Source organism: Mobula birostris, chromosome 17 (genome assembly GCF_030028105.1).
Source record: "Mobula birostris isolate sMobBir1 chromosome 17, sMobBir1.hap1, whole genome shotgun sequence".
In the NCBI taxonomy this organism is placed as follows: Eukaryota; Metazoa; Chordata; class Chondrichthyes; order Myliobatiformes; family Myliobatidae; genus Mobula; species Mobula birostris.
The window spans coordinates 68,472,590-68,499,357 of NC_092386.1; the positions used below are offsets into that span (position 1 = coordinate 68,472,590).

The 26,768-nt window shown below is 42.9% G+C and overlaps 1 protein-coding gene across 6 annotated transcripts in view; it reads right to left on the reverse strand.

Annotated features, from left to right (window-relative positions):
• Positions 1–26,768, reverse strand: part of LOC140211431 (uncharacterized) — a 119,094-nt gene that overhangs the window by 71,429 nt on the left and 20,897 nt on the right. For 3 of the 6 annotated variants that reach the window (XM_072281131.1, XM_072281130.1, XM_072281135.1), the window contains exons 3-4: positions 20,251–20,328; positions 20,052–20,129 (exon numbers count right to left, since the gene is read on the reverse strand). The exons of 1 other annotated variant lie outside the window; for it this stretch is intronic. In XM_072281131.1, the coding sequence (XP_072137232.1) occupies positions 20,052–20,129; positions 20,251–20,328 (156 nt within the window). The remainder of the gene's footprint in view (positions 1–20,051; positions 20,130–20,250; positions 20,329–26,768) is intronic. 2 more of the 6 variants (XM_072281132.1, XM_072281133.1) reach the window with 2 other exon arrangements.

Below are 26,768 nucleotides of genomic sequence, written 5' to 3' on the forward strand. Positions count from 1 at the left end.
TACAAGACCATAAGATATAGGAGCAGAATTAGTCTATTTGGCCAATCGAGTCTGCTCCACCTTTTCATCATGGCTGATGCATTTTACCTCAGCCCCCATCTCCTGCCTTCCCCTGCCGCATGCAGCCCGCCCCCGGTATCCCTCACTTCCCGCCCAATCATTTACCACTATTCAAACAGCAACATACTGGAGTGCTATTTAATATGCCTCAAGACAAATAAACATTGCTCAAATTTTACTGCAGTAACACACCCAAAATGCTGGAAGAACCCAGCAGGCCAGGCAGCATTTATGGAAATTAATTAACAGTCGACATTTCGGGCCGAGACCCTTCATCAGGACTGGAGAAAAAACGATGAGAAATCAGAGTAAGGTGGTGGGGGAGGGGAGGGGGGGGAAGAAGTACAAGGTGGTAGGTGATAGGTGAAACCGGGAGAGGGGAAGGGGTGAAGTAAAAAGCTGGGAAGTTGATCAGTGGAAGAGATAAAAGGCTGGAGAAGTGGGAATCTGATAGGAGAGGACAGAAGGTCATGAAAGAGAAGGGGGAGGAGCACCAGAAGGTGATGGGCAGGTAAGGAGATAAGGGGAGAGAAGGAGATAAGGGGAGAGGAGGAAATGGGAATGGGAAATGGTGACAGTGAGGAGGGGGTGTAGTTACTGCAAGTTTGAGAAATTGATGCTCATGCCATCAGGCTGAAGGCTACCCAGACCAATAGAAGGTGTCGTTTCTCCAGCCCGAATATGGCCTATCGTGGCAGTAGAGGAAAACATTGACTGCCATATCCGAATGGGAATGGGAAGTAGAATTATAAAGGGATGCCACTCGGACATCACTCTTTTTCTGGCGGACAGAGCAGACTCCCAATCTACGTTGGGTCTCACCAATACACAGGGAGAAGGAGATGAGTTATACAGCTCTCGTTACATGCACGTGCAGTTCAACTCCTTGAATGATTATGCAGAAAGTTTGAAGTTAATAACTCATCTCCTTCTACCTTAGGCCACAAACCTATCAATCACCCTGCTGTGGGCCATTTTCTGGAGGTCCAAGATGCTGACTTCTACAAGGAAGGGATCCGTATGCTCCACGACCGCTGGACTAAGTGTGTAAATGTAGGAGGGGACTATGTTGAAAAATAAATATGCTAGGTTTTCTAAAATTGACTCCTTCTACCTCAGGCCATGAACTTATCAATCACCCCTCGTAAATGATCTTCCCACTGCATTCTCTGTAATGATACATGGTTTTAACTTGGAACATTCACAATTCCTTTCACACTCTGTTCTCCCACTCCAGCTCACGCCATAGATGCTGTTCAACCTGTTGAGTTCCCCCAGCAGTTTGTTTTGTTTTCCAGAATCCAACATCTGCAGTTTGTGTATCCAAGTCACTAAAGAACATTATTGTGATTCACCGTGACTCAGCAAGTTCCAAGGTAGATCCCGAATCACTGCAAAAACATTTTATTTCTTCGTGGACACACATATTTTTTCTGTTATAAAACATTTTTAAAATATTTATTAGATCACCTGAGCAAGTCTATGGAAAATTAAGTTTGCTTAACAGAAAATTGAATTTGCTTACCAGAAAAATGCAATGTGCCATTTTGGCAACCAACATTAGTAGCAAGGAGGGAGGAGAAGATGGCGGCGCGACGCAGCGCGCGCGGCCATTCCAAATGAATATCGATATGTGTAACTAGGGGTGCCGTGCACAATCCGGATTTGATGGGGACAGCCGTGAAGCGCAAAGGAACATCTGGAGAAACTTCTGAAATGCCTGCTTCGCTGCCGCTGCTACTGTGCGATCAAGAATCTCCGGAGACGAAGGCCCCAAATCCTCTGCTTTGTGTATCGCCTGTTACCGGGGCCGGGGTCGAAGCGCTCGGCAGAGATGGTGTTCGGTGCTCGGTGTCAAATAGGTGGTCGGAGGCTTGGAGTTTTTCGGACGGATTCAGAGTCGGACTGTGGTCGGATGCTTCCGGGATTCTGCATCGGCAAGTTGGCGGCGCTGGAGGTTCACCATCTGTGTGAGATGATGGGACTTTCGAGAGACTTTGAGACTTTTACTGTGCCATGGTCTGTTCTTATCAAATTGCGGTATTGCTTTGCACTGTTGTATCTGTATGTTATAATTATGTGGTTTTTGTTAGTTTTTAAGTCGGTTTGTCATGTATTTTCGTGACATCATTCTGGAAAAACATTTTTATCATTTCTTAATGCATGCATTACTAAATGACAATAAAAGGGGACTGCGTGTCCTCATAATCATAAGTAACACAAAGCACTAGAAAAAAAATGGGCCATCCATGAAGAGACAAATGTATGATGTTTCAGTTCAGTGACTTTGCATTAAAATGGAGAAGAATGGAATTTTGCTTGAAGGTAGCAGACTGGTACAGCAGAGATTACTGTTCTACAATTGCAGCCAAGTACACTTTGTACTCTTTCTGACCTGAATTTAAACTTCCTCCTCCCCTGCTTTTTTCCCCCACGCACTAATATGGCATCTTTGTCTCAGAATTACCTTACCCTGGTTACATGCCTATGATATGCTATTTACACATCATAAAAGTATTTCATAACTGCAAGTAGTTTTTTCTCCTCTATTGCACTAGATGGTGCAGTTAGTGGAGCTGCAGCCTATTCAGGTTTAATCCTGACCCCTGGTGCTGTCAATGTGTATGTTACATGCTCACCCCGTGACCACATGGGTTTTCTCCAGAAACTCAAGAGTTTCTCCTGCATTAGAAAGGTGCGTGGGATAGTAAGCTGACCCTAGTTAGTGAATGTGTAATAGAATTCGTAGGGAGATTGGGGAGGGGGAATAAAATAGGTTAATGTAGGATGAGAATAAAAATGAATGCTTAATGCTTCAGTGCTGCGTCTCTCTATAACTAGGACAACGAGCTGGACAAGGTATCCAAACAGACAGGTTGGTGGTCAATGAAAATTCAACAGATGTGCAAGCACTGCAGCTGGACAACGCATAGTTTATGAGCAACATAGACAAAATACTGCAGGGACTCAACAGGTCAGGCAGCATCTATGGAGAGAAATGATCATTCGACAGACATTTCAGGATGGCACCCTTCATCAAGCCTGGAAAGGAAGGGGGCAGAACCAGAATAATGTGGGAAGGGGGAAGATCTCAGTTTGAAATATAGACTTTTCATTTCCCTCCAAAGATATTGTCTTATCTGCAGAGTTCCTCTAGCATTTTGTGTATGTTGTTCATTTCCAGCATCCATAAAATTTCTTGTCTCTCTGACATACTTCATGAGCAATGCTGAAATAAAAATGAATTTAGAATATTATACCAATATTAAAATTTCAACAGGACTGGAGCTACTGTTCACATTTTTTGGAAAAAAAATGAACTAATTTTAGGGTTGTTAATTACTACATACATTCATGGACTAAACTTTCAGATAATGCTGAAATAATTCCACAATGTATTCAAGAAACAAGCTGCTGGAGACTTCTGCAATGTAAAGTGACAAATTGAAAAAAATTAATATCTTTGACATTACAGGCTCAACTTTTAACCTATCTTCTTGGCAGGAAGAGGGGTAAAAATCAGACAGGTAACGCCCTATAGACATGCTTTGGTTTGAATTGCAAGTTGTTGTTCTAAGGCACAGTGAAAGTAGCCCCTGAAGACAGCAGGGATGTTCTTTTAATTTTGCCAGTCTAGGTGTGATAACATCACTCAATCATAATTTTAACTCTACTTGAATTCTCTAAACTCTTTGCCGAATTACATACATATATTAAGAAAGTGGATCAGAAAACCATTAAGCTCACATTTTTTTTTGTTGAGGCAAGAGTGGCTCGTGTCAAAAATATGGATTAGACTGCTCTATCTGTGGCCCCAATCTTTTTTTGTACCACAAAGTAACCCCAATTCTGGTTGAAAGTTATCTGCATATTAATGAAACACAAAATATAAATTCACTGTAGCTTCATTACACCATGGATTTATAGAAGGCAACTTTTTCATGCATAAATATACCAGCAATTAAACTACTAAATAGTTGTTTTATATACAACAGAATCTATAGAATCATTTGCTTAGAATGTAAAACTTTAAAAGGAATGATGACAAAAGGTTTCAGGTTACAATTGTGCTCAGTGACACTATTCGGGTGTAGCCAAGATGTACAGATTCAAAATGCTCCTAGTCTATTAATTGAACTGTGGGGATAATTCAACATTTCTGAGTTGAAAACAATGTGAATAAACTGGTTGGATTCCTGATCTGGCAGTGATGCAACAGTCTGCAGCTGACTGCACAGGGAGGTTGTGTAGAAGTTATCTCCTTTACTGCTAGATAATTGCATGACATCACAATGCACATTAAAGACTCCCACAGAGGAGGTTCAGTCAGGTTGTCATTGAAACTGCACCACCAGAGTCACTGAAAGAAGTTCATAGAACATAAAAAGGTAAAAAGCTCAATGCACAATCCACAAAACAAGTCTACAGACGCATAGCAAAATGACACAATTTAAAGCAATACTAAGATCAAAACAAGGTGCAGGAGCAAACTGAAGCAGGAAAGCTAAAGGGCCTTGCACTTGCTTCAATTGGATTGAAGGCAGGCTTGCAGGGCTAACAGAAAACACTGTGTGTAAGCTGTTACAAAGACAATCATCTTAAAAAAACATACAGATTTAACTACTCTATTATATTTCCTATGAATTTTATGCTTCAAACACAACTTAAAATGAAATTATTTAAATATTGGAGTAACCAATAAGTATTCCCATTATTATTATGCTTCCATTCACTTTATGTGTGCACAATGAGAGTTACTGAGCTTTGGGATAAACTTTAAACTAGTTAGCTATTTTAAATTAATTAACTTCAACCATTTTTTTTACTTTATTCTCTGCTAAAAACTTCTAGCAGCAGAGTCCAGAGTCCGGTCTATCCTGAATTACTCAGATTATCATTGACCACTGTCCTCAGTTTCCATTGCTGTCCACAGTGGAATAGATTCTGATTATATTTCAAACACAAGAAAATCTGCAGATGCTGGAAATCCAAAGCAACACACACAAAAGGCTGGAGGAACTCAGGCAGCATCTATGGAAAAGAGTAAACAGTTGAAGTTTCGGGCCAAGACCCCTCTTCATGACTGGAAAGAAAAGTCAGAGTAAGAAAGTGGGGGGAGGGGAGGAAGTAGACACTGGAGAAAGGGGAATCTGATAGGGACAGACGTCCATGGAAGAAAGAGAAGAGGGAGGAGCACCAGAGGGAGGAGATGGGAAAGTAAGAAAAGAAAATGTGAGACAGAAACAAAATCAATGTTCATATATCAAGTCAGAGGCTACTTAGACAGAATATAAGGTGCTGTTCTTCCAACCTAAGTGTGGCATCTTCATGGCAGTAAAAGAGGCCCTGGGTGGAGACATCAGAACGGGAATAGGAAGTAGAATTGAAATGGGTGACCACTGGGAAATCCCACTTTTTGAGGTGAAGAGAGCGAAGGTGCTCGATGAAGCAGTCTCCCAATCTATGTCAGGTCTCTCTGATATACAGAAGGTGACACTGGGAGCACCGGATGATGACCTCAGACTCACAGGTGAAGTGGAAGGACTGTTTGGACTGAAAGTAGTCAGGAAGAGGTGTAGATGTAGGTGTGGCACTTGTCCCAATGCAAGGATAAGTACCACAAGGGAGATCAGTGGGGAAGGATGAGTGGACAAGGGAGTCACGTAGGGAGTAATCCCTGCGGAAAGCAGGAAGTGGGGAGGTAATGGGGGAGGGGAGAGAAAAAGTGAGGGAAAGATGTGCTTGGTGTTGGGGTCACATTGGAGATGACGGAAGCTCCAGAGAATTATGTGCTGGATGTGGAGGCTTATGGGGTGGTAGGTGAGGACAAGAGGAACCCTATCCCTGGTGTGATGGGGCATGTCCAGATAAGCATGAAATGGAAGAGAAGTGGGTGAAGGCAACGTTGACGGCAGAGGAAGGAAGCAACTTTCTTTGGAGGAGGAGAACATCTCATTAGTTCTGGAATGAAAAGCCTCATCCTAAGAACAGATGTGGCGGAGACGGAGGAACTGAGAAAAGGGGATGGCATTTTTAGAAATGATAGGGTGGGAAGAGGTATAGTCCAGGTAGGTGTGACAGTCAGTGAGTTTATAAAAGACAACACCAGACAGACTGTCTCCAGAGATAGATAGAGAGATTGAGAAAGGGTAGAGAGTTGTCAGAAATGAACCAGGCAAATTTGAAGGCAGGGTGGAAGCTGGAGGTTAAGGTGATGAAATTGACAAGTTCAGCAAGGATGCAGGAAGCAGCATCAATACAGTCATCAATGTAGCATAGGAAGAGTAGGGGAGCAATGCCAGTGTAGGCTAGGAACACTGACTTTTCCACATAACCAACGAAAAGGCAGGTATAGATGGGACCCATGTGAGTGCCCATGGCTACACCTTGGGTTTGAAGGAAGTGGGAGGAGCCGAAGGAGAAATTGTTAAGAGTGAGGACCAGTTTTTCCAGATGGAAGAGAGTGGTGGTGGAGGGAAACTGTTTGGGCCTGTTGTCCAGAAAGAAGCTGAGAGCTTTAAGGCCCCCCTGAGGTGTATAGAAGTGTATAGGGACTGGACATCCATAGTTAAAATTAGACGATCCATCGAGGCCATGGAAATTAAATTCATTGAAGAGATCCAGAGCATGTGTGGTGTCACAGATGTAGGCAGGAAGGGACTGAACTAAGGGGGATAAAATAGAGTCGAGGTATGAGACATGAGTTCAGTGGGGCAGATGCAGGCAGAAACAATGGGTCTACCTGGACAGTCAGGTTTGTGGATCTTAGGTAGGAGGTAGAAACAGGAGGTGCAGGGCAAGGGAACTATGAGGTTGATGGCAGTAGATAGGAGATCCCCAGAGTCAATGAGGTCAGTGACAGTGCGGGAGACAATAGCTCTGATTACATTTATTTTATTCCTTCTGGAATGAGTTCACTGCATAATAATGAATCCTACATTTTCTTCATCGGCACTCCATTATCAAATCAGCTCTCTTCATCTTACATATTCCTGCTTCAGAAACAGTGATCTGCACCTTCATTACCTTAATTTCTCTGAACCCTTCATTCAACCCAAGAATAATCATCTATATTACCAGAGTCACAGTCCTTGATGTACAGCCAACACTCCTGGCATTTTATCCAAGGTTCTCAATGCTCATTTTCTTCACATCAACTTTTAACTTTGTCATTTTTTGTTGCGAACTCTCTAAGACTTTGTCTGCTCATCCATAATGAAGTCATTAAGTCCCCATACATTAAGTGCTCATTTACTTCACCAGGACTACAGAATCAAATTTTGTGTAGTAGAGCTGCAAGCAGACCCTTCTGCCTTGTCATCTTCTCCCAAGTTGTTTTTTTATAACCATGCTTTGGAGACTTAATTTTATTTCCCCATATTTTCTGTCATCTCCTTCCAATAATGATGAATGCATGATTAATACAGGCTGCTATTGGCACAGAATATTAAAATAAATCTGAAACTGGGGGCTTAAATCTGAATTAAGCAAACCACTAAGGTATGAGGCACGAGTTGCCTGTGGCAGATTGGGAAATTATGAGTAAAAGGTATGAATGCGGAAAAGGACTGTCATTTCAAGAATAGTTTCAAGTAATATACATTCCTTCAAGAAAAAGTGAAGCAACAGGAATAGCCAGCTGTGGTCATCAAGAGAAACTAAAGATTGTAATAGATTGAAGGATAAGACATTAACATTGGCAAAAAAAAAGCCTTTCAGGACAAAGGCATTAATAAGGAGAGTGAAAGTAAAATTCAAATCTTGCAAGAAAATCAAAAGCAAGGGCTTCTACAAATACAGTATGTAATAAAAAAGATTAGGTAATGTGGACCTCTTAAATCAATTTCTATCAGGAAATAAGGCAACAGCAGAGAAATTAAGACCATAAGACACAGGAGCAGAATTAGGTCGTCTGCTCTGCCATTCAATCATGGCTGATCTTTTTTTAAAAAAATCTCCTCTTCAACCCCAGTTACCAGTCTTCTCCTCGAAACCTTTGATGCCATGCCCAATAAAGAACCTATCAATCTCTGCCTTAAATACATCCAGTGACTTGGCCTCCACAGCTGCACATGGCAACAAATTCCACAAAAGAATTTCTCCACATCTCTGTTTTGAAAGGGCACCAATTTATCCTAAGGCTGTGCCCTTTAGTCCTAGACTCTCCCACCATAGGAAACATCCTTTCCACATCTACTCTGTCTTGGCCATTCAACATTCACAAGGTTTCAATGAGATCCCCCCTCATCCTTCTGAATTACAGCGAGTACAGATCCACAGCCATCAAAAGTTCCTCGTATGATAACCTTTTCATTCCTGGAATCAACCTTGTGAACCTCCTCGGGACCCTCTCCAATCCCAGCACATCTTTTCTAAGACGAGGGGCCCAAAATTGTTCACAATACTCCAGGTGAGGCCTCACCAATGCCTTATAAAGCCTCAACATCACAACCCTGCTCTTGTATTCTAGAACTCTTGAAATGAATATTAACATGGCACTTGCCTTCCTCATCACTGACTCAACCTGCAAGTTAACCTTCAGGGTGTTCTGCACAAGGACTCCCAAGTCCCTCTGCATCTCTGATTCCAGGATTTTATCCATGTTTAGAAAATAGTCCGCACTTTTATTTCTATGACCAATGTGCATGACCATGCATTTTCCAACATTGTATTTCATTTGCCACTTTCTTGCCTATTCTCCTAATCTAAGTCCTTCTCCATCTTACCTGTTTCCTCAACACTACCTGCCCTTTCACCAATCCTCATATCATCTGTAAACTTGGCAACAAAGCCATCTATTCCATCATCTAAATCATTTTTATACAGCATAGAAAGAAGTGGTCCCAACACCGACCTCTGCAGAATACCACTAGAGGCAGCCAACCAGAAAAGGATCCTATTATTCCCATTCGCTGCCTCCTACCGATCAGCCAATGATCTAACCATGTTAGTAACTTTCTTGTAATACTATGGGCTCTTAACTTTGTAAGCAGCTTCATGTGTGGCATCTTGTCAAAGGCCTTCTGAAAGTCCAAATATACAACATCCACCGCATCCGCTTTATCTATCCTACTTGTAATCTCCTCAAAGAATTCCAATAGGTTTGACAGGCAGGATTTTCTCTGAAGGAAACCATGCTGACTTTGTACTATCTTGTCCTGTGTCACCACGTACTCCATCACCTCATCCTTAACAATTGGCTCTAACATCTTCCCAACCACTGAGGTCAAGCTAACTGATCTATAATTAAAGTAATTGCAGCTTCACAGAGGACACAGAATATCTCCCTGACATTAGCATTATTATTTAAAAAGTATAAAAGTATTGAAGAATTTAATGGGATTTAACAGGTTATTAAATTCTCAAAACCCAATGACTTGCATCCCAGGATTTTGTAGGTAATGGCCATGTAGGCAGAGGCTGTACTAGTTGTCATATTCCAAAATTTCACAGATAGTAGGGGTCCCAGAGACTCCCTTAGAATAAAAACTGAGGACTAAAGAACAATTAGCCAAACTTCCACAGAAGGAAAAATGCTGAATCAATCATTAAGAAAATGGTCCAATCGCAAACAAGAGAAAATCTGCAGATTCTGGAAATCTGAGCAACACATGCAAAATGCTGGAAGAACTCAGCAGGCCAGGCAGCATCTATGGAAAAGAGTAAAGTCAACATTTCGGGCTGAGACCCTTCATCAGGACTGGAAAAAAAGATGAGGAGTCAGAGTAAGAAAGTGCAGAGAGGGGAGGAAAATCCACAAGGCGAAACTGGGAAAACTAAGGAGATATCCTCCTCCATCAAAGAAAGGGGCTTCCTTTCCTCCACCATCAAAGCTGTCCTCAACCACATCTCTTCCATTTCACGCGTCTGCCCTCACCTCATCCTCCCACCACCCCACCAGCCTCCACCTCCAGCATATTGTTCTCCGTAACTTCCACCATCTCCAGCAGGATCCCACCACCAAGCACATCTTTCCCTCCCTCCCCCCCCCCCAACTTTCTGCTTTCCGCAGAGATCTATGCAATTGCTTGTTCATTTGTCCCTCCCCACTAACCTCCCTCCTGGCACTTATCCTTACAAGCGGAACAAGAGCTACACCCGCCCCTACACCTCCTCTCTCACTACCATTTAGGGCCCCAATCAATCCTTCCAGGTGAGCCATTCCTTTTTCCCTCTCTCTCACCTCATCTCTCTACCTGCCCGTCAATTCCCTCTGGTGCTCCTCCCCCTTTTCTTTCTTCCATGGCCTTCTGTCTTCTTCTATCACATTCCCCCTTCTCTAGTCCTGTATCTCTTTCACCAGCCAACTTCCCAGCTCTTTACTTCACTCCTTCTAACCCCACCCGGTTTCACCTATCACCTTGTGTTTCTTCCTCCCCTCCTCCACAAACCTCCTTACTTTGAATCCTCATTTTTTTTCCAGTCCTGATGAAGGGTCTTGATTCGAAATGTAAATCGTTTCCATAGATGCTATTTGGCCTGCTGAGTTCCTCCAGCATTTTGTGTGAGTTTAATTCCACTTAGAGAATAATACATTGCTTCCCAAGCCAAAAATAATTAATTTATTTATTTGCTTAATCCTTTTTTGACACAAAAAATTAATTCATGCCAACACATTAATTAAATCTTGGTAGCAAGTCGGATGCAAAAGGAGTATGGTTAGGCTTGGGACTTGCAATACCATCCCATAGTAATGCCCTGGTTCACATTTCTACTATTAAGCTGTAGGTATTTCATTTAGCAGTCTGTTCTGCTTTCAGCCTGTTTGGGTTATTGTTGAAGATAAGGGATGATGAGGAACGTGTGCCATACAATTAGGATGGTGGAACTGTGGGGAGGTTTTTTTGGGGAAGGACACTAAGGTTGGTTGTGGATCTTTTGTTCAGCGTGAGAGGGAGAGAGAAAACACTGGATGAACTGGTTGCAGGATACGACCCAGTGGTTCGAGATGGATTACGAGCAACGCTCAGAAGGTGGTGTGTGCTTCCATGCAGACCGAGGGCCCAACCTGTGAGTGACAGAATGTTCATAATGTGGTCCGACTTGTGCACATTTGACTGTTTAATTATAATGGGCCCTTTTTGTTTTTTTTTTCTTTCTTTTCTTTACTAATCCTTTAGTTAAGTAAGATTCATAAATATAATTCCTTTAATCAGATCCCCATGAGTGAGGCTGACAAAGAGAAGATAGCATTCACATGTTCACTGGGATTCTTCCAGTTTGAAAGGATGCCTTAGGGCACATCAGGAGCTCCAGTAACTTTCCAGCGTGTCACGAAAGAATGGGGGGGGTATGAACTTGCTTGATGTATTGGTGTGCCTGGATGATCTCATGGTGTTCGGGTCTACCTTGAAGGAACATGAAGCAAGGCTACTGAAGGTGCTGGGCTGCCTAAAAACTGAAGGGTTAAAATTTTCCCTGGACGAGTGCCAGTTCTGCAAGACATCCGTCAATTACGTTGGGCACATAGTCTCACAATATGGAGTAGTTACGATCTGTCTAAGTCAGAGGCGGTGACCACATGGTCAAGGCCCCAGACTGTGAGGACCTTACACTCATTCCTTGGATTCTGTGGGTTCTATCGGAGGTTTGTGAAGGACTACTGTAAACTGAGTCACCCTTTAAATCAGCTTCTGTGTGGTTACTCTCCCTTGGGAAAGAGAGAGAGGATAAAAGGAGAGGATGGTAAAGATTATCTTAGCCTTCCGGAGACCTTTAGAGTGAAATGTGAAGAGGCCTTTCAGTTGCTGAAGGAGCTGCTGACGAAAGCACCGGTGCTGGCTTTTACAGACCCCCCGATTGCCGCATGTGTTGCACACAGGTGCCAGCAGAGAGGGCTTAAGGGTGTTCTGTATCAGGATCAGGGCACAGGATTGAGACCTGTTGCATGTGTCAGCCAGAGTCTGTCACCCTCTGAGCGAAACTACCCCACACATAAATTGGCATTCAAATGGGCTGTGATGGATAAGCTAAGTGACTATCTATATGGTGCCAAGTTCAAGGTGGGGACGGACAATAGCTGATTAACTTATATCCTAACCTCAGCAAAATTGGATGCCACAGGCCATCAGTAGTTGGCGGCATTGTCTGCCTGTGATTTCAGACTGAAGTACCAGCCGTTGGAGTTGGAGCATTGTGCTGACATGCACATGAAGGACTGGATTGGGACGGAGAGTGGGAGATTGTTGCTGCCCCTGGAATGAAAGCCATGTTCCAGTTTTCCATCCACGGGGAAGGCAGAGGAAAGGCAAGGACAGAATCGAGCGGTAGATCATTTGGAAGATGACGCCATTCAACAGGCTTATTGCAACCTGACTGCTCTGGGGACAAAGCAGTTGCCGGAATTGAGTCCTAGGGAAGTGTCAGCCGCTCAGCGAGATGACCCGAGCATTGGTTCTGCTTGGTCAGCAGTTGCGGGGACATGGTCCAAGCAGACAAGATGAAACACTGTGCAGTGTCCAGAATGGCCCAGATTGGAGTTGAGGAACCGGATCCTATACCGGGTCACGTCGTCTCCAGACCAGCCTCAGCGTTCCCAGCTCATTCTGCCTGAGAAATATCAGTGGATTGTGTTGAAATCACTTCATGATGTTTCAGGCCATCTGAGGGCTGACAAGACCTATGGATTTTTCAAAGATCAGATCTATTGGCCCCGCATGAAGCCGGAGGTCGAAGAGTACTGCAAGTCATGCATTGGATGCATACAAAGGAAGACGCTACCTACGAGGGCACGTGCAGAGTGTGGGGCCACTTGACCTGCTGTGTATGGATTTCCTGTCAATAAAGGTGAATGCCAGCAACACGGCAAATGTCTTGGTCATTACAGATCATTACAACAGATATATGCAAGCTTTCCCTACCAAGGATCAGAGGCATCCATTATGGCCAAAGTGCTTTGGGAGAAGTACTTCATTTATTATGGCTTCTCCAGGTGGATACATAGTGATCAGGGACAGGATTTCGAGAGAAGGCTCATACATGAGCTACTGAGCATGCTTGGAGTCACGAAGTCGAGGACTGCGCCTTATCACCTGCAGGGTGATCCCCAGCCCAAGAGGTTCAATTGGACCTTGCTAGACATGCTCAGAACCTTGGAGATCAGTAAAAAGAAACAAGTGGAGTCAACACATTGGACATATGATCCACTGCTATAACTGTACACAGAATGAAGCTACTGGGTACACGCCATATTATCTGATGTGTGGGCAAGAGGCAAAGTTGCTCATTGACCTCTGTTTTGTGAACGGCAAGGAAGATCTACCACTGAAGACTTATCTGAAGTATGTGTCTGATATGAAAAGGGAGCTGAAAAAGGCTTACGAATTAACTGAGGTCTTGGCTACCAAGCAGAATCAAGGAAATAAGAGGAGCTATGATCAAAAGATTAGGTTCTCCCAACTCATGCCTGGAGACTGAGTCCTCATAAATAACTTTGGGATAGATAAGTTGGCTGGCCGCTGGGCAGCCTCGTCCTATGTAGTGGAGAGTCAGGTGCCAAGTGTACCAGTTTTCCGGGTGAAACCAGAGGATGGGAATGGGCCTGTCAAGATCCTCTATTGGAACCTTTGGGACAAGAGGTACATGTTGATCCAGAGCCTGCACCGAGTAAGAGGACTCTGCGGTGACTTGGAGAGACTGAAGGACCAGCAGCGGGAGAGGTTAGACTGGCCCCCACTCCTGAATGGGATACGGACAGAGGATGAGGAAATGGGGATGTGCCTTTCACTAACTCCCCACTAATTGAGGAAGAGATTCCCAACCCTTCTCACACTGAGGCAGGTGAGTGGGGGGGACTAACAGTCAGGCTTACAGTGGTCCATGAAGGGGATCTGGGCTCTAAGGTAACTGGGAGTGAAGCGGAGGCAGAGGGACCCCAGTTCCTGGAAGGCACAAGAGATAGACAGGGGGAGGCCTCACCATGTAGACCAGATGTATCCCAAGGAATGTCTGAAACTGAAGAAGTGGGATAAGGAGGTCTCAAAGAGTCAGGAGACCCCCAGATAGGCTGGCCTATGTAGCACTGGGGGAAATGAGTGTTACGACTATCCCTCTAGTAAGATATGTCACTACCATTTACAAATGGATTGGCGGTTTTGACATCACAAAATTCCTTCAAAAGGAGTGTTATTAATGATGGGATGACAAAATATTTCAAAGTCATGAGGACATTTGTGATGGGGTGGGGGAGGAGTGTAATGCCCTAGCTCACACCTCTACTATTATGTTGTAGGCATTTCATTTAGCAGTTCTGTAAGAGAAGTCTGTTCTGCTTTCAGTCTGTTCGGGTTATTGCTGAAGAAAGAGATAATGAGGAATATGTGCCATCCAATTAGGATATTGGAACTGCGGGGGGTGGGGGGGGCTGGGGGGAAGATTTTTTTGGTGAGAGACACCAAAGTTGGTCTTGGGGCTTTCGTTCAGCAGGAGATGATCAGAGAAGAACCGGTCGTAGGATACAATCCGGTGGGAGACCCGTTTGTTCGAGATGGATCGTGAATGACGTTTGGAAGGAGCTGTGTGCTTCCAAGCAGAGTGAGGGCCCAGCGCGAGTGACAGAGAAGTTCAAGATGAGCTCCAACGTGTGCACATTTGACTGTTTAATTAGAATCCGCCCTTTCTGTTTTTTCCTTTCTTTCTTTTCTTTACTAATCCTTCAGTGAAGTAAGATTCATAAATACAATTCCTTTAATCGTATGCTGTGTGCTGTCTGTTATTTCTTGGCACTGAGTTGTAACAGAGTAGCAAATGACACAGCATCCACACAAACCGGGGTTTGGGTGGGAGAGTCGTCTCAATCTCACGGGTTTGGCGGGACGGAGTGTGTCTTCCCTAGACGTACATAGCCAAGGAGACCAGCGAGTTTTCACCATAAAGACCCAGCACTACAAAAATGGCAACAGAAACTCCAAAGACCTCATTCCTGGCAGAGGAGGGATTTTTTCCTTGAAGAATTCCAAGAAGATGGACAACACCTGGGAACTGGGGCAACTTGAAGAACTGGACCAGACAGAAGACTCTGGCAAGTTGCTATCGGTGGCCTATGCCCCAGCAGGAGTGATGGGCTTAACTAACACATTAATACCAATGTTGAGCACTCTGATTTTGTTTAATAATACCTCTGTCGTTACTTATCAAATACCTTCTAAAGGTCTTAAAAATCACACAGCTTTTGTTCTTTACTTTACTCCAAAAACATTTGGAAAGGATAGACAGTCAGAATTTGTTTCCCAGGGAAGAAATTTCAAACACCACAGGACATTCTGTAAAGCAGGGGTTCCCAACTTTTTATACCATGGACCTCTACCAAACTTTGTTTCACTGAGGGGTCTGTGGAACCCAGGCTGGGAACCCTGCCATAGTTTAAAGGCAGCATGATGGGCAATTTTTAAAATGCAGACAGTGTCACCTGCCTAGAATGAGAAGAAGTGAACTGGGTAGTTTGGAGGAGTCCGAGTGGCTCTTTGATAGTCGTGTGAATATGAAGGGAATGGAGGAGTACAGATGAGAGATAGAAGGACAACATATAGCATAAATCATCATCAAGAGACACACAACCTTGTGGGTTGAAATGCCTGCCCAGTGCTCTACTGTTCCATGTTCTTTGGAGTTAGACTTGGAATAGCTGTGATGAAGGATGGAGCTATGTGGTCTGGCAAAATACAAACTGGGCATCATTCAATAGGTTGTTGGCTGGAAGGTGCAGCTGGATAGCCCGGCTGCTAAAGCCTTTCATCATTTTGATAAACGAATGGGCAATGGTTAGCCAGAATGGATATCTCAGCATTTTATGTACAGGGCTTGGGCAATTTTCTATATAGTCTGGTAGATGCCTAGTGTTATAAATCTGCTGCATAGTAGCACAACTGTTTCTGCATTACAGGTCTGTGGAACTACAGATGAAGCCCCATATGAGGTTACAATATCCAGTACTCTAGGCAGGTTCCTGATATCATGGATATATTAGGGCTCATGCAAGAACAGATCTGGAGTAATGTTTACGACACTGCCCTCCCTATGCAAAGTGTAAAGGTGTGGTTCACCAGGTTGATTCCTACAATGGCACGTTTTTCATAAAGTTGATGAGCAGAAGGCTCTGAGACTCTAAAATTTTTGCATGCTGACAAGATCACCTTTCATTTGCTAAATTCAAAGGGCTTGACATGACAGGTATGGAAATGATATTTCCCCTGGCTGACATGTCCGGAACTACTAGCTGTGTTTGAAAATTAAGGGCCAGCCATTCGAGATAAAGTTAGAACTCCTTCCAGAGCTGGGGTTCCCAACCTGGGGTCCACAGATCCCTCGGTTAATAGTAGGGGTCCATGACATTAAAAATGGTTGGGAACCCCTGACCTAAAAGGGAACAAATCTTTGAAATACTTGCCTCTTTCTCTATTCATTTTGGGTCAAGAGGCCCAGTGTCCTATTCTTGCATCAAACAATCTCCTGGAAGAATTCTATGGATCAAGTATCTGTGGGAAGCAAAGAACTGCTGACGTTGATAGAAACCCTGAATCAATCCTTACGCAGGATTTTGACCCCAAGCATCAACAATTTCTTGATTATTTGTTACTCCAGATCCCAGCAGCTACAGTCCCTTCTGTGCCAATTCTTGCATCTGCCAATTAGGTTTTCAAACAAGTATACCTTGTTTCTGAGACATTCAAGGTCAAATCTAGCTCATTATTACTTTGTTGCCAAAATAATGAAAACTGCCAATCTCTCAGGCTGACTGTGGCTTCAATGTTGTCCCTACTCAATGCACACAGAAGCCATCACAAATTGATGGACCATGCAACAAAGCATGAAGAAACAACCGAGTCTCCAAGGCTATTTTTTTCATCCAGTTGATGTAATTTGTGTTCTTTCAGTCTCTCAAGTGCAAGGAGTTATAGCCGTAGGTTGGTAACGGCAAACGCCAGGATATCTCCCATTTAAGGGAAAGGGATTAATAGAGATTTACCTTCTTACAATTTTGCTCCCCTCATTCTCTACTGACCTCAATCTCTACCAAGACTTGCAATGCCTGTAGTGCCTTTTTTCCACCCAGGTTCTCTCCTTCTTCTGCCATACCAACATATTTTCTTTCATTACACTAAAGTGGCTGACTCTTTAGGGGAGGCAGAACAGCAAGGAGGTTACGCTGATGGAAAGACAGAAGGAGGTTTTCATGGAATGTGATCACCAGATGGAAGTGTTGAGATGAATAGCCTGTTCCCAGACCATATTTCCTATGTAATATTACACCAGCTTTAAAGTTCAAGTGGGCTCTGCATGCAGAATTGTCTGTGCCTCCTAGTTGACAGCCACTGGTTACCACTGAATTATTACATTTGGGATATTAAATATGTTCTGCTGAATCACAAACATGAGAAAGTCTGCAGATGCTGGAAATCCAAAGCAACACACACAAAACGATGGAGGAACTCAGCAGGTCAGGCAGCATCTATGGAAAAGAGTAAGTAGTCTGTGTTTCAGGACAAGACCCAGCATGTTATGTGTGATGTTCTGCGCAATGCTCTTTAGTGTGTGGACCCATCCAAGAGCAAATGAAATAAATATTAAATCACCTGCACTAGCAGTGAACTGAATACTGACTAGAGTGTGTTTTCTTACAGCATATATTTTAAATTACATACAAAATAGTCTAAGTTGAGCCAACTGCAGAATGGTAGCATACACAATAGAAGTATAACATAGCAAAGATGAGCGGGAAGCTGGAGGATTGGGAACAGAAGATAACTAAAAAGGAAATACGCGGAGAAAAAATGAGGTACCAGGGTAAACTAGCCAAGAATATAAAGGAGGATAGTAAAAACTTCTTTAGGTATGTGAAAAGGAAAATAATAGTTAAGATCAAAATTGGGCCCTTGAAGACAGAAACGGGTGAATTTATTATGGGGAACAAGGAAATGGCAGACGAGTTGAACAGGTACTTTGAATCTGTCTTCACTAGGGAAGACACAAACAATCTCCCAGATATAATAGTGGCCAAAGGACCAAGGGTAATGGATGAACTGAAGGAAATTTATATTAGGCAGGAAACGGTGTTGGATAGACTGCTGGGTCTGAAGACTGATAAGTCCCCGGGACCTGATGGTCTGCATCCCAGGGTGCTTAAGGAGGTGGCTTTAGAAATCGTAGACACATTGGTAATCATTTTCCAATGTTCTGTAGATTCAGGATCAGTTCCTGTGGTTTGGAGGGTGGCTAATGTTGTCCCACTTTTCAAGAAAGGAGGGAGAGAGAAAACAGGGAATTATAGACTGGATAGCCTGTCGCCAGTGGTGGGAAAGATGCTGGAGTCAATCATAAAAGATGAAATTACGACACATTTGGATAGCAGTAACAGGATAGGTCCAAGTCAGCATGGATTTACAAAGGGGAAATTGTACTTGACTAATCTTCTGGAATTTTTTGAGGATGTAACTATGCAAATGGACAACGGAGAGCCAGTGGATGTAGTGTACCTGGACTTTCAGAAAGCCTTTGATAAAGACCCACATAGGAGATTAGTGGGCAAAATTAGGGCACATGGTATTGGGGGCAGAGTACTGACATGGATTGAAAATTGGCTGGCTGAAAGGAAACAAAGAGTAGGGATTAACGGGTCCCTTTTGGAATGGCAGGTGGTGACCAGTAGGGTACCACAGGGTTCAGTGCTGGGACCGCAGCTGTTTACAATATATATCAATGATTTAGATGAGGGAATTAAAAGTAACATTAGCAAATTTGCAGATGACTCAAAGCTGGGTGGCAGTGTGAAATGTGAGGAGGATGTTATGAGAATGCAGGGTGACCTGGACAGGCTGGGTGAGTGGGCGGGTACATGGCAGATGCAGTTTAATGTGGATAAATATGAGGTTATCCACTTTGGTGGTAAGAACAGGAAGGCAGATTATTATCTAAATGGAGTCAAGTTAGGAAAAGGGGAAGTACAACGAGATCTAGGTGTTCTTGTACATCAGTCACTGAAAGCAAGCATGCAGGTACAGCAGGCAGTGAAGAAAGCTAATGGCATGTTGGCCTTCATAACAAGGGGAATTGAGTATAGGAGCAAAGAGTCCTTCTGCAGCTGTACAGGACCCTGGTGAGACCACATCTGGAGTACTGTGTGCAGTTCTGGTCTCCAAATTTGAGGAAGGACATTCTTGCTATTGAGGGAGTGCAGCGTAGGTTCACAAGGTTAATTCCTGGGATGGCGGGACTGTCATATGTCGAAAGATTGGAGCGACCTGGCTTGTATACTCTGGAATTTAGAAGGATGAGAGGGGATCTGATTGAAACATATAAGATTATTGAGGGATTGGACACGCTGGAGGCAGGAGGCATGTTCCCGCTGATGGGTGAGTCCAGAACCAGAGGCCACAGTTTAAGAATAAGGGGTCGGCCATTTAGAACGGAGTTGAGGAAAAACTTTTTCACCCAGAGAGTGGTGGATATGTGGAATGCTCTTCCCCAGAAGGCAGTGGAGGTCAAGGCTCTGGATGCTTTCAAGAAAGAAATGGATAGAGCTCTTAAAGATAGCGGAATCAAAGATTATGGGGAATAAGGCAGGAACTGGATACTGATTATGGATGATCAGCCATGATCACAGTGAATGGCGGTGCTGGCTCGAAGGGCCAAATGGCCTACTCCTGCACCTATTGTCTATTGACTGCTGGACACGTACTTATACTGGAGATTTTAAAGCAACCAATAGAAGCCAATTAAAAAGTTATACCACGCACATTACATCAGTCAAATGCTGATATCACACTAATCTATTTATTTTGGTATGCTGGAGAAAGATCATTTTCAATTTATGGCTCAGACAAAGCAGTTACATGTCTTGATTATGCTGTTACTTCAGAGATTTTGTTGGATTGATGGAAACTCAAGAGTAAAACTGGTATCCAGTATATCTGACTACATTTTGCTAACTGCACTTATAACAAAATTTCCACACCAACATTACAACTCCTTTCTTGCACACAAATATTGGAACATACCATGAGTGAAGCAGATGACATCTCCAAACAGCTTACACATAGAAGGAGTGTAGGATGCTTCAAAGCAATTGACCTTTTCTGTAAAATAGTGACACATAAATTGTTTCAAACTATGAACACCCAAAAGTGAACATTCTCCTTCAGTATCCTCTATACACCTTGGTACATTTTAAAAAATACACCCTTGTAGTGAGCTTACCATTTGTTGTGACTAGGTTATCACCATACAACTCATGCATTATTGTTGAAGGGTCCTTTTCAAATACAGATATCTTAGCTGAAAAAGCAAGAGTTATACATTATGCCACATTTCATTCAGTGCACATATTGTTCAATGGAATATCCACTTGCACTGCTACATTACTTAAAATGGAACAAGTTTCCCATGACTGGGCATCACAATAACCAGACTGAGCAAAATGGACATACGACTTGACTATCATTGATGCCACTGCCAACTTTCCACAAGTACTCTATTGAGATAATCCTTTGAAAAAAGAAACCCGTGTTTTTCTTTGAATGTATTCACCTGGCAATTTAACTGTCACATGTACATAGTTTCATATTTAAAAAGCAGAGTCAGACTTCAATTGTATGAAAACAGGTCTTTCAGTCAATTCATCCATGTTGAATCAGTTGTCAATTCAAACTAGCCTGATTAGCCGGTATCTGGCCTATCCCCCTCTCAACCTTTCTTAGCCATTTACTGTCCAAATCTCTTATAACATTGTAACTGTACACATCTCTACAGCTTAATTCATATACCCACTGCCTTCTATAAAAAAGTTTTCTCTCACATCTCTTTTAATTTATCCTCTAGTTTTCAACTCCTTACTCTGGACTATGACCATCCACCTTATCTGCACCCCTCATTTCATTTCATTCTGTATGGCCTCATCTCAGCCTCCCAAGCTGTAGGAACAAGTCAGTCTAAAGGCTATCCATCCTTTCCTCATAGCTTGAGCCCTCCAGTTGCAGTAACATTTACATGAATCTTTTCTGATGCTTTTGCAGTTTAATGGCAGCCTTGCTATATCTGGGCAACCAGACTGAGCACAATACTTTGTGTGGTTGAACCAACAACCTGTAGAGCTGCAACTTAACATCCCAGCTTCTGTACACAGTGCCCTAGCTGATGAAGGGAAGCATGCCAAATACTTTTCACCACCCTGTCTACTAGTGTCGCCACTTTCAGGGACCTGTGTACCTTTACCCCTAGGGCTCTCTGTTCTACAACACTGCGCAAGACTTACACTAGTTTAAACTTACCAAAATGCAAATCTTCACCCTTGCCCAAGGGAAATTCCTTCCACCAGCCCTTTGCCCACTTCCTTTATTCATCAAGATCTTGTTGTAATCTTCAAAAATCTTCACTGTCCACCACAATGCTTATTTGGTGTTATTCACAAACTTACTAACCACATTAACAACACTGCCACCCAGATTATTAGTATAAATGAGAAATACGCCGCACAGATCCCAATGGTACACTACTATCTCAAGCCTCCAATCTGAATAGCAACCCTCCGTTAGGGAGTATTCTGGACTTTTGTGACTATAACGGATATTAATTCAAGCAAGAACCAGTCTCCAGTTCTTAATGTAAATTGTAAATTTCAAGCAGTAAGTTGAAATTAAAGGCACATCTTTGCAAATAAACAGACTAAGAGATGTGGTTTGCAAAATGGTGACCATCAGATGCTTGCATATGCATTAGACTGACTGTGGGAAAACCTGGAATTAAAGCACAACAGGGATGATAGTACAGAAAAATTTAACCATCATGAACTTCCACATCCCCCAGTGATCCTATGATTTCAGTCTGAGGCCAACACGTGAGCAGCCTTCAGGAGGATGAACCCATGAAAAGCATCCAGCCCAGATGGCAAAGCATTAAAGACCAATGCTGATCAACTGGCTGGAGTGTTCACTGAGATCTTTAGCCTCATGTTTCAGCAGTCTGAGGTACCCACCTGCTTCAAGCAGGCTTCAATTATACCGGTGCCCAAGAAGAAAGTGGTGATTTGCCTCAATGACTATCGCCCAGTAGCAGTGACAAAGTGTTTTGAGAGGTTGGTGATGAAACGTTTCAACTCCTGCGCAAGAAGCAACTTAGATCCACTCCAATTTGCCTACCAGAGCAACAGGTCCACAGCAGATGCCATCTCACTGGCTCCTCACTCAACCTGGAACAGCTGGACAGCAAAGATGCATACATCAGAATGCACTTTATTGACCACAGCTCAACATTCAATACCATCATCTTCAATAATAATCAATAAGCTTCAAGACCTTGACCTCAATACATCATTGTGCAATTGGATCCTTGATTACCTCACTGGTAGACCTCGGTCAGTTCAGTTTGGCAACAACAACTCTTCTGTGATCTCCATCAGCACAGGTACCCCACAAGGCTGTGTGCCCAGCCCTCGGGCTCTGCTCGTTGTACACTTATGATTGTGTGCTTAAGCACAGCTCCAAGGCCATATTCTAGTTTGCTGACAACACCACTGTTCTAGGCCAAAGGTGGAGACAAATCAGCATATAGGAGGGAAATTGAAAATCTGGCTGAGTGTTGCTATAACAACAAACAAAGCCAGCTGGACCAAGGAGCTGATTATTGACTTCAGGAGAAGGAAACCAGAGGTCCATGAGTCAGTCCTCAGAGGATCAGAAGTGGAGATGGTTAGCAACTTCAAGTTCCCCTCAGTGTTAATGTTTTGGATGACCTGTCCCAGGTCCAGCGCTAAGTGCAATTATGAAGAATGCACAGCAGCACCTCTACTTCCTTAGGAGTTTACCGACATTCAGCATGACATCTAAAACATTGACAAACTCCTACAGATGTGTATTGGAGAGTATATCAACTGGCTGCATCTCAGCCGGGAATGGAAACACCAATGCCCTTGAACAGAAAATTCTGCAAAAAGTAGGGGATACGGTCCAGTCCATCTGGGTAAAGCCCTCTCCACCATTGCGCGCACCTACATGAAACACAGGAATGCAGCAATCATCAGGGTCTCCCACCACCCAGGATGTATTCTCTTCTTGCTGCTGCCATTAGGAAGGTGGTACAGGAGCCTCAGAACTCACATCAGTCGGTATCAGTTCAGGAACAGTTACTACCCCTCAACCATCAGGCTCTTGAACTAAAGGGGATAACTCCACTCAATTTCACTTGCTCCATCATTGAAATGTTTCCACAACCAGCGGACTCACTTTCAATGACTCTTCATCTCATGTTCTCGATATTTATTGCTTATTAATTTATTATTATTTAATTTTTATTTGCACAGTTTATTGTCTTCTGCACATTGGTTGAATACCCAAGTTGACTGAATCACTGATTCTGTTATTCTATAGATTTAATGAGTATGCCCACAAGAAAATGAATCACAGGGTTGTATATGGTGACATACATGTACTTTGATAATAAATTTATTTGGAACTTTTTGAAAATCCTGAGATGTAGTATACATACCCAAACTTGATAAGAAGGCCTAGGTTAGAAATAAAACAGAGACTTCTTTCGGGGATTCTTACACATCTGCTCTTTTATAGTGGGACACACTCAACACAATGACATTTACAGTGAATACAATCCTAAGAATTCAGAAGTTTTAAATATATCAGCAAATGGCGGGGTGGAAACTGAAGTATACAATTCAAATGAAAACTCCACAAAGAGAAGTGTTTTGTTTACAACTTGATTTTAAAAAGAAATTGAAGACAGCCAATGCCTGCAAACAGTGGTCTGCAAGAAAGGGGACAAGTCCTTTACAGCGACATCTCCCTGCTGTCTGCCACGGGAAAGGTCACAGTCTTCCTCAACCACCTCCTTCCAGTGGATGGGCAGATGCACTTGAAAGATTTGGACATTGGAATTGATGGCTTTGTTGCAAGGTTTGCAGACGATATGAAGATAGGTGGATGGCAGGTAGTTTTGAGGAAGTAGAGAGGCTACAGAATGATTTGGACAGATTAGGAGAATGGGCAAAGAAATGGCAGATGGAGTGCGGTGTTGGGAAATGTAGGGTCATGCACTTTGCTATAAGAAATGAAAGGGTGTTTTCTCTCCATTTAGAAAATGGAAAGAGAATACAAGAAACTGAGGTGCAAAGGGATTTGGGAATCCATGTGCAGGATCCTCTAAAGGTTAATTTGTAGGTTGAGTCTGGTGCGGAAGGCAAATACAATGTTAGCATTCATTTCTAGGGGACTAGAATACAAAAGCAAGGATGTAATATTGAAACTTTACAAAGCACTGGTGAAGCATCACTTGGAGTATTGTGAGCAGTTCTAGGCCCCTGACCTTAGAAAGGATGTGCTGAAACTGGAGAAGCTTCAAAGGAGGTTCATGAGAATGATTCCAGGATTGAACGGCTTGTTACATGAAGGGCATCTGATGGCTCTGGGCCTGTATTCACTGGAATTCAGAAGAATGAGTAGTGACCTCATTGAACCCTATTGAATGGTGAAAGGTCTTGATCGTGTGGATGTGGAGAGGATGTTTCCTATGGTGGGAGAGTCCAAGACCGGAGGGAACAGCTTCAGAATAGAGGGGGTCCTTTTTGAATGGAGACAAGGAGGAATTTCTTTAGACAGAGAGTAGTGAATCTGTGGAATTCTTTGCCACAAGCAGCTGTGGAGGCCAAGTCTTTATGTATATTTAAAGCAGAGGTTTTTAATTGGTCAAGGCACAAAAGGATATGGAGAGAAGGCAGGAGATTGGGGCTGAGCAGAGAATTGAAGCAGCCATGATGAAATGGCAGAACAGACTTGATGTGCCAAATAGCCTAATTCTGCTCTTAAATCTTATGGTCAAGTCAGTTTGCATTCTTTCTATCTAGAGGCACAGTGGATATCATCAATACATTGTATACGTTACCATCTGCAAACTTAACAAAAACCTTCAACCTAGTTAGACTGTAGAATACCATCCTCAAATTCAGCTGACCAAGAAATTTGACCCCAGACATGCAAAACATGATCCTAACCAATGTCAATTAGGACTGTGTCATGCTCCCAATCTCACTCACTTAAACACACCCCTCCCTTCTACCACTGCCCCCAAATTCTTCTCACCTTAAAGCTGCACCTTAAATCTGGCAAACTTCCGTCAGGAATGGAGCTAATCTTCAAAACTAAAGGGAAATTATTCTGAGGTGTAGTCACTATAGGGTCAAGCTCCAAGCCACTGCCCGTCCATTGACTAAAGCATACTGAAGGATAGATCCTGAATCAATATCCACAAGAGAAAAGGCATCTATCAACCTGACCCACTGTACAACACTGCCCTCTGAAATAAAGTGCTCACAACAAGATTGCAGAAAACTTGGATGACTCTTCATACCTGAGGAGCAACCTCTCAATGAACAGGGACATCCGTGATGAAATTCCTCTTTGCCTTTAACGCATATACACTGCCACTAATCAAATGAAGAGTATTGACTTCATACCTATGGCCTACCAGGTAACAGAGATCCTTCTCCTGTTGCATGTGTCTTGGGCATGGACAGCCTACAACAGACACTTCAAAGCACTGGAAAATTAGCAGCATGGCATTTCTGCAAAACCTTCCCAATTTACTGGAATGGTGACTGAACCAATGTCATTGTTTTTGCCCAGATCAGCATCCTCAAAATGGAGGTCCCAGTTCCACTCACACGTGGCTACTTTGAGAAGGTCATTTTAATCACATGCCTGACACTGAAACGGTTCTGAATTCTGTCATGGGAATAGATTAGGAGGGGAGAAGGAAAAGATTCAAGTATATGCTTAAGCTAAGTTAACATTTCCTCTGACCCATCACTATTCAAAGTGGAGAAGGAACATTTTGGATGGCACTAAGAACCATGAATTCATGCATTGAAAGCACAGAGAAGTGCTATGAAAGCAGAAGGAAAACGAGCAAATGACCTCAAACTATCCTCTTGCCTGCTTTCTGAGGCACTTCTTACCCCATCTGTGGTACCCACATTGGCCTCATTTATCTTTCAGAATCTACAAACGGAAGATAAATTATTAAAGAGGTGGAATACAATCAGCCCATTGAAAAATTGCCTTGTCATACATACTTGCAAATTATTTATACCTGTTGCAGTGACTCACATTTTGGCTCGAATATACATTTGAAACTGAACCACATAAAACAGGAACCTCCTATATTTAACCTAGATCTATGCTCATTTGGTTCACTTTGGCTTATTAGTCTCAACTTTCTCAATATACAGACGATATTAATATTTACTAATCTTAGTTGCTAACCTGGTGTCTTTTAAAATACATTTTAAAATTGCTTGCTAAGAAGATTCTTGACGAGGATTAAGAAAGGAGTAGAAAGTACAGTAACAGGACACAAGTGATTCTGCAGATACTAGAAATCTTGAGCAAAACACACAAAATGCTGAAAGAATTCAGCAAGTCAGGCAGCATCTGTGGAGGGAAGTAAACAGTCAAGATTTTGGGCTAAGACCCTTCATCAAGACCGAACTTCTACCTGGGTTGGTCTTTCAAAGAGCTAACAGAGGGACAATGGCAAAATCACCATAGCCATCTGTACAATTCTGTAGAATGACTTAGTTGCATTTTCATATCCTGTTAAGTATTTCAGGGAGTATCCCCAAGGACCAGGGAGAAATTGCATCTTAACGTTTTGGCTAATAACCAATGCAATAAAGACACAATGCATGTACTTACTATTGTAAGCATTTTTTT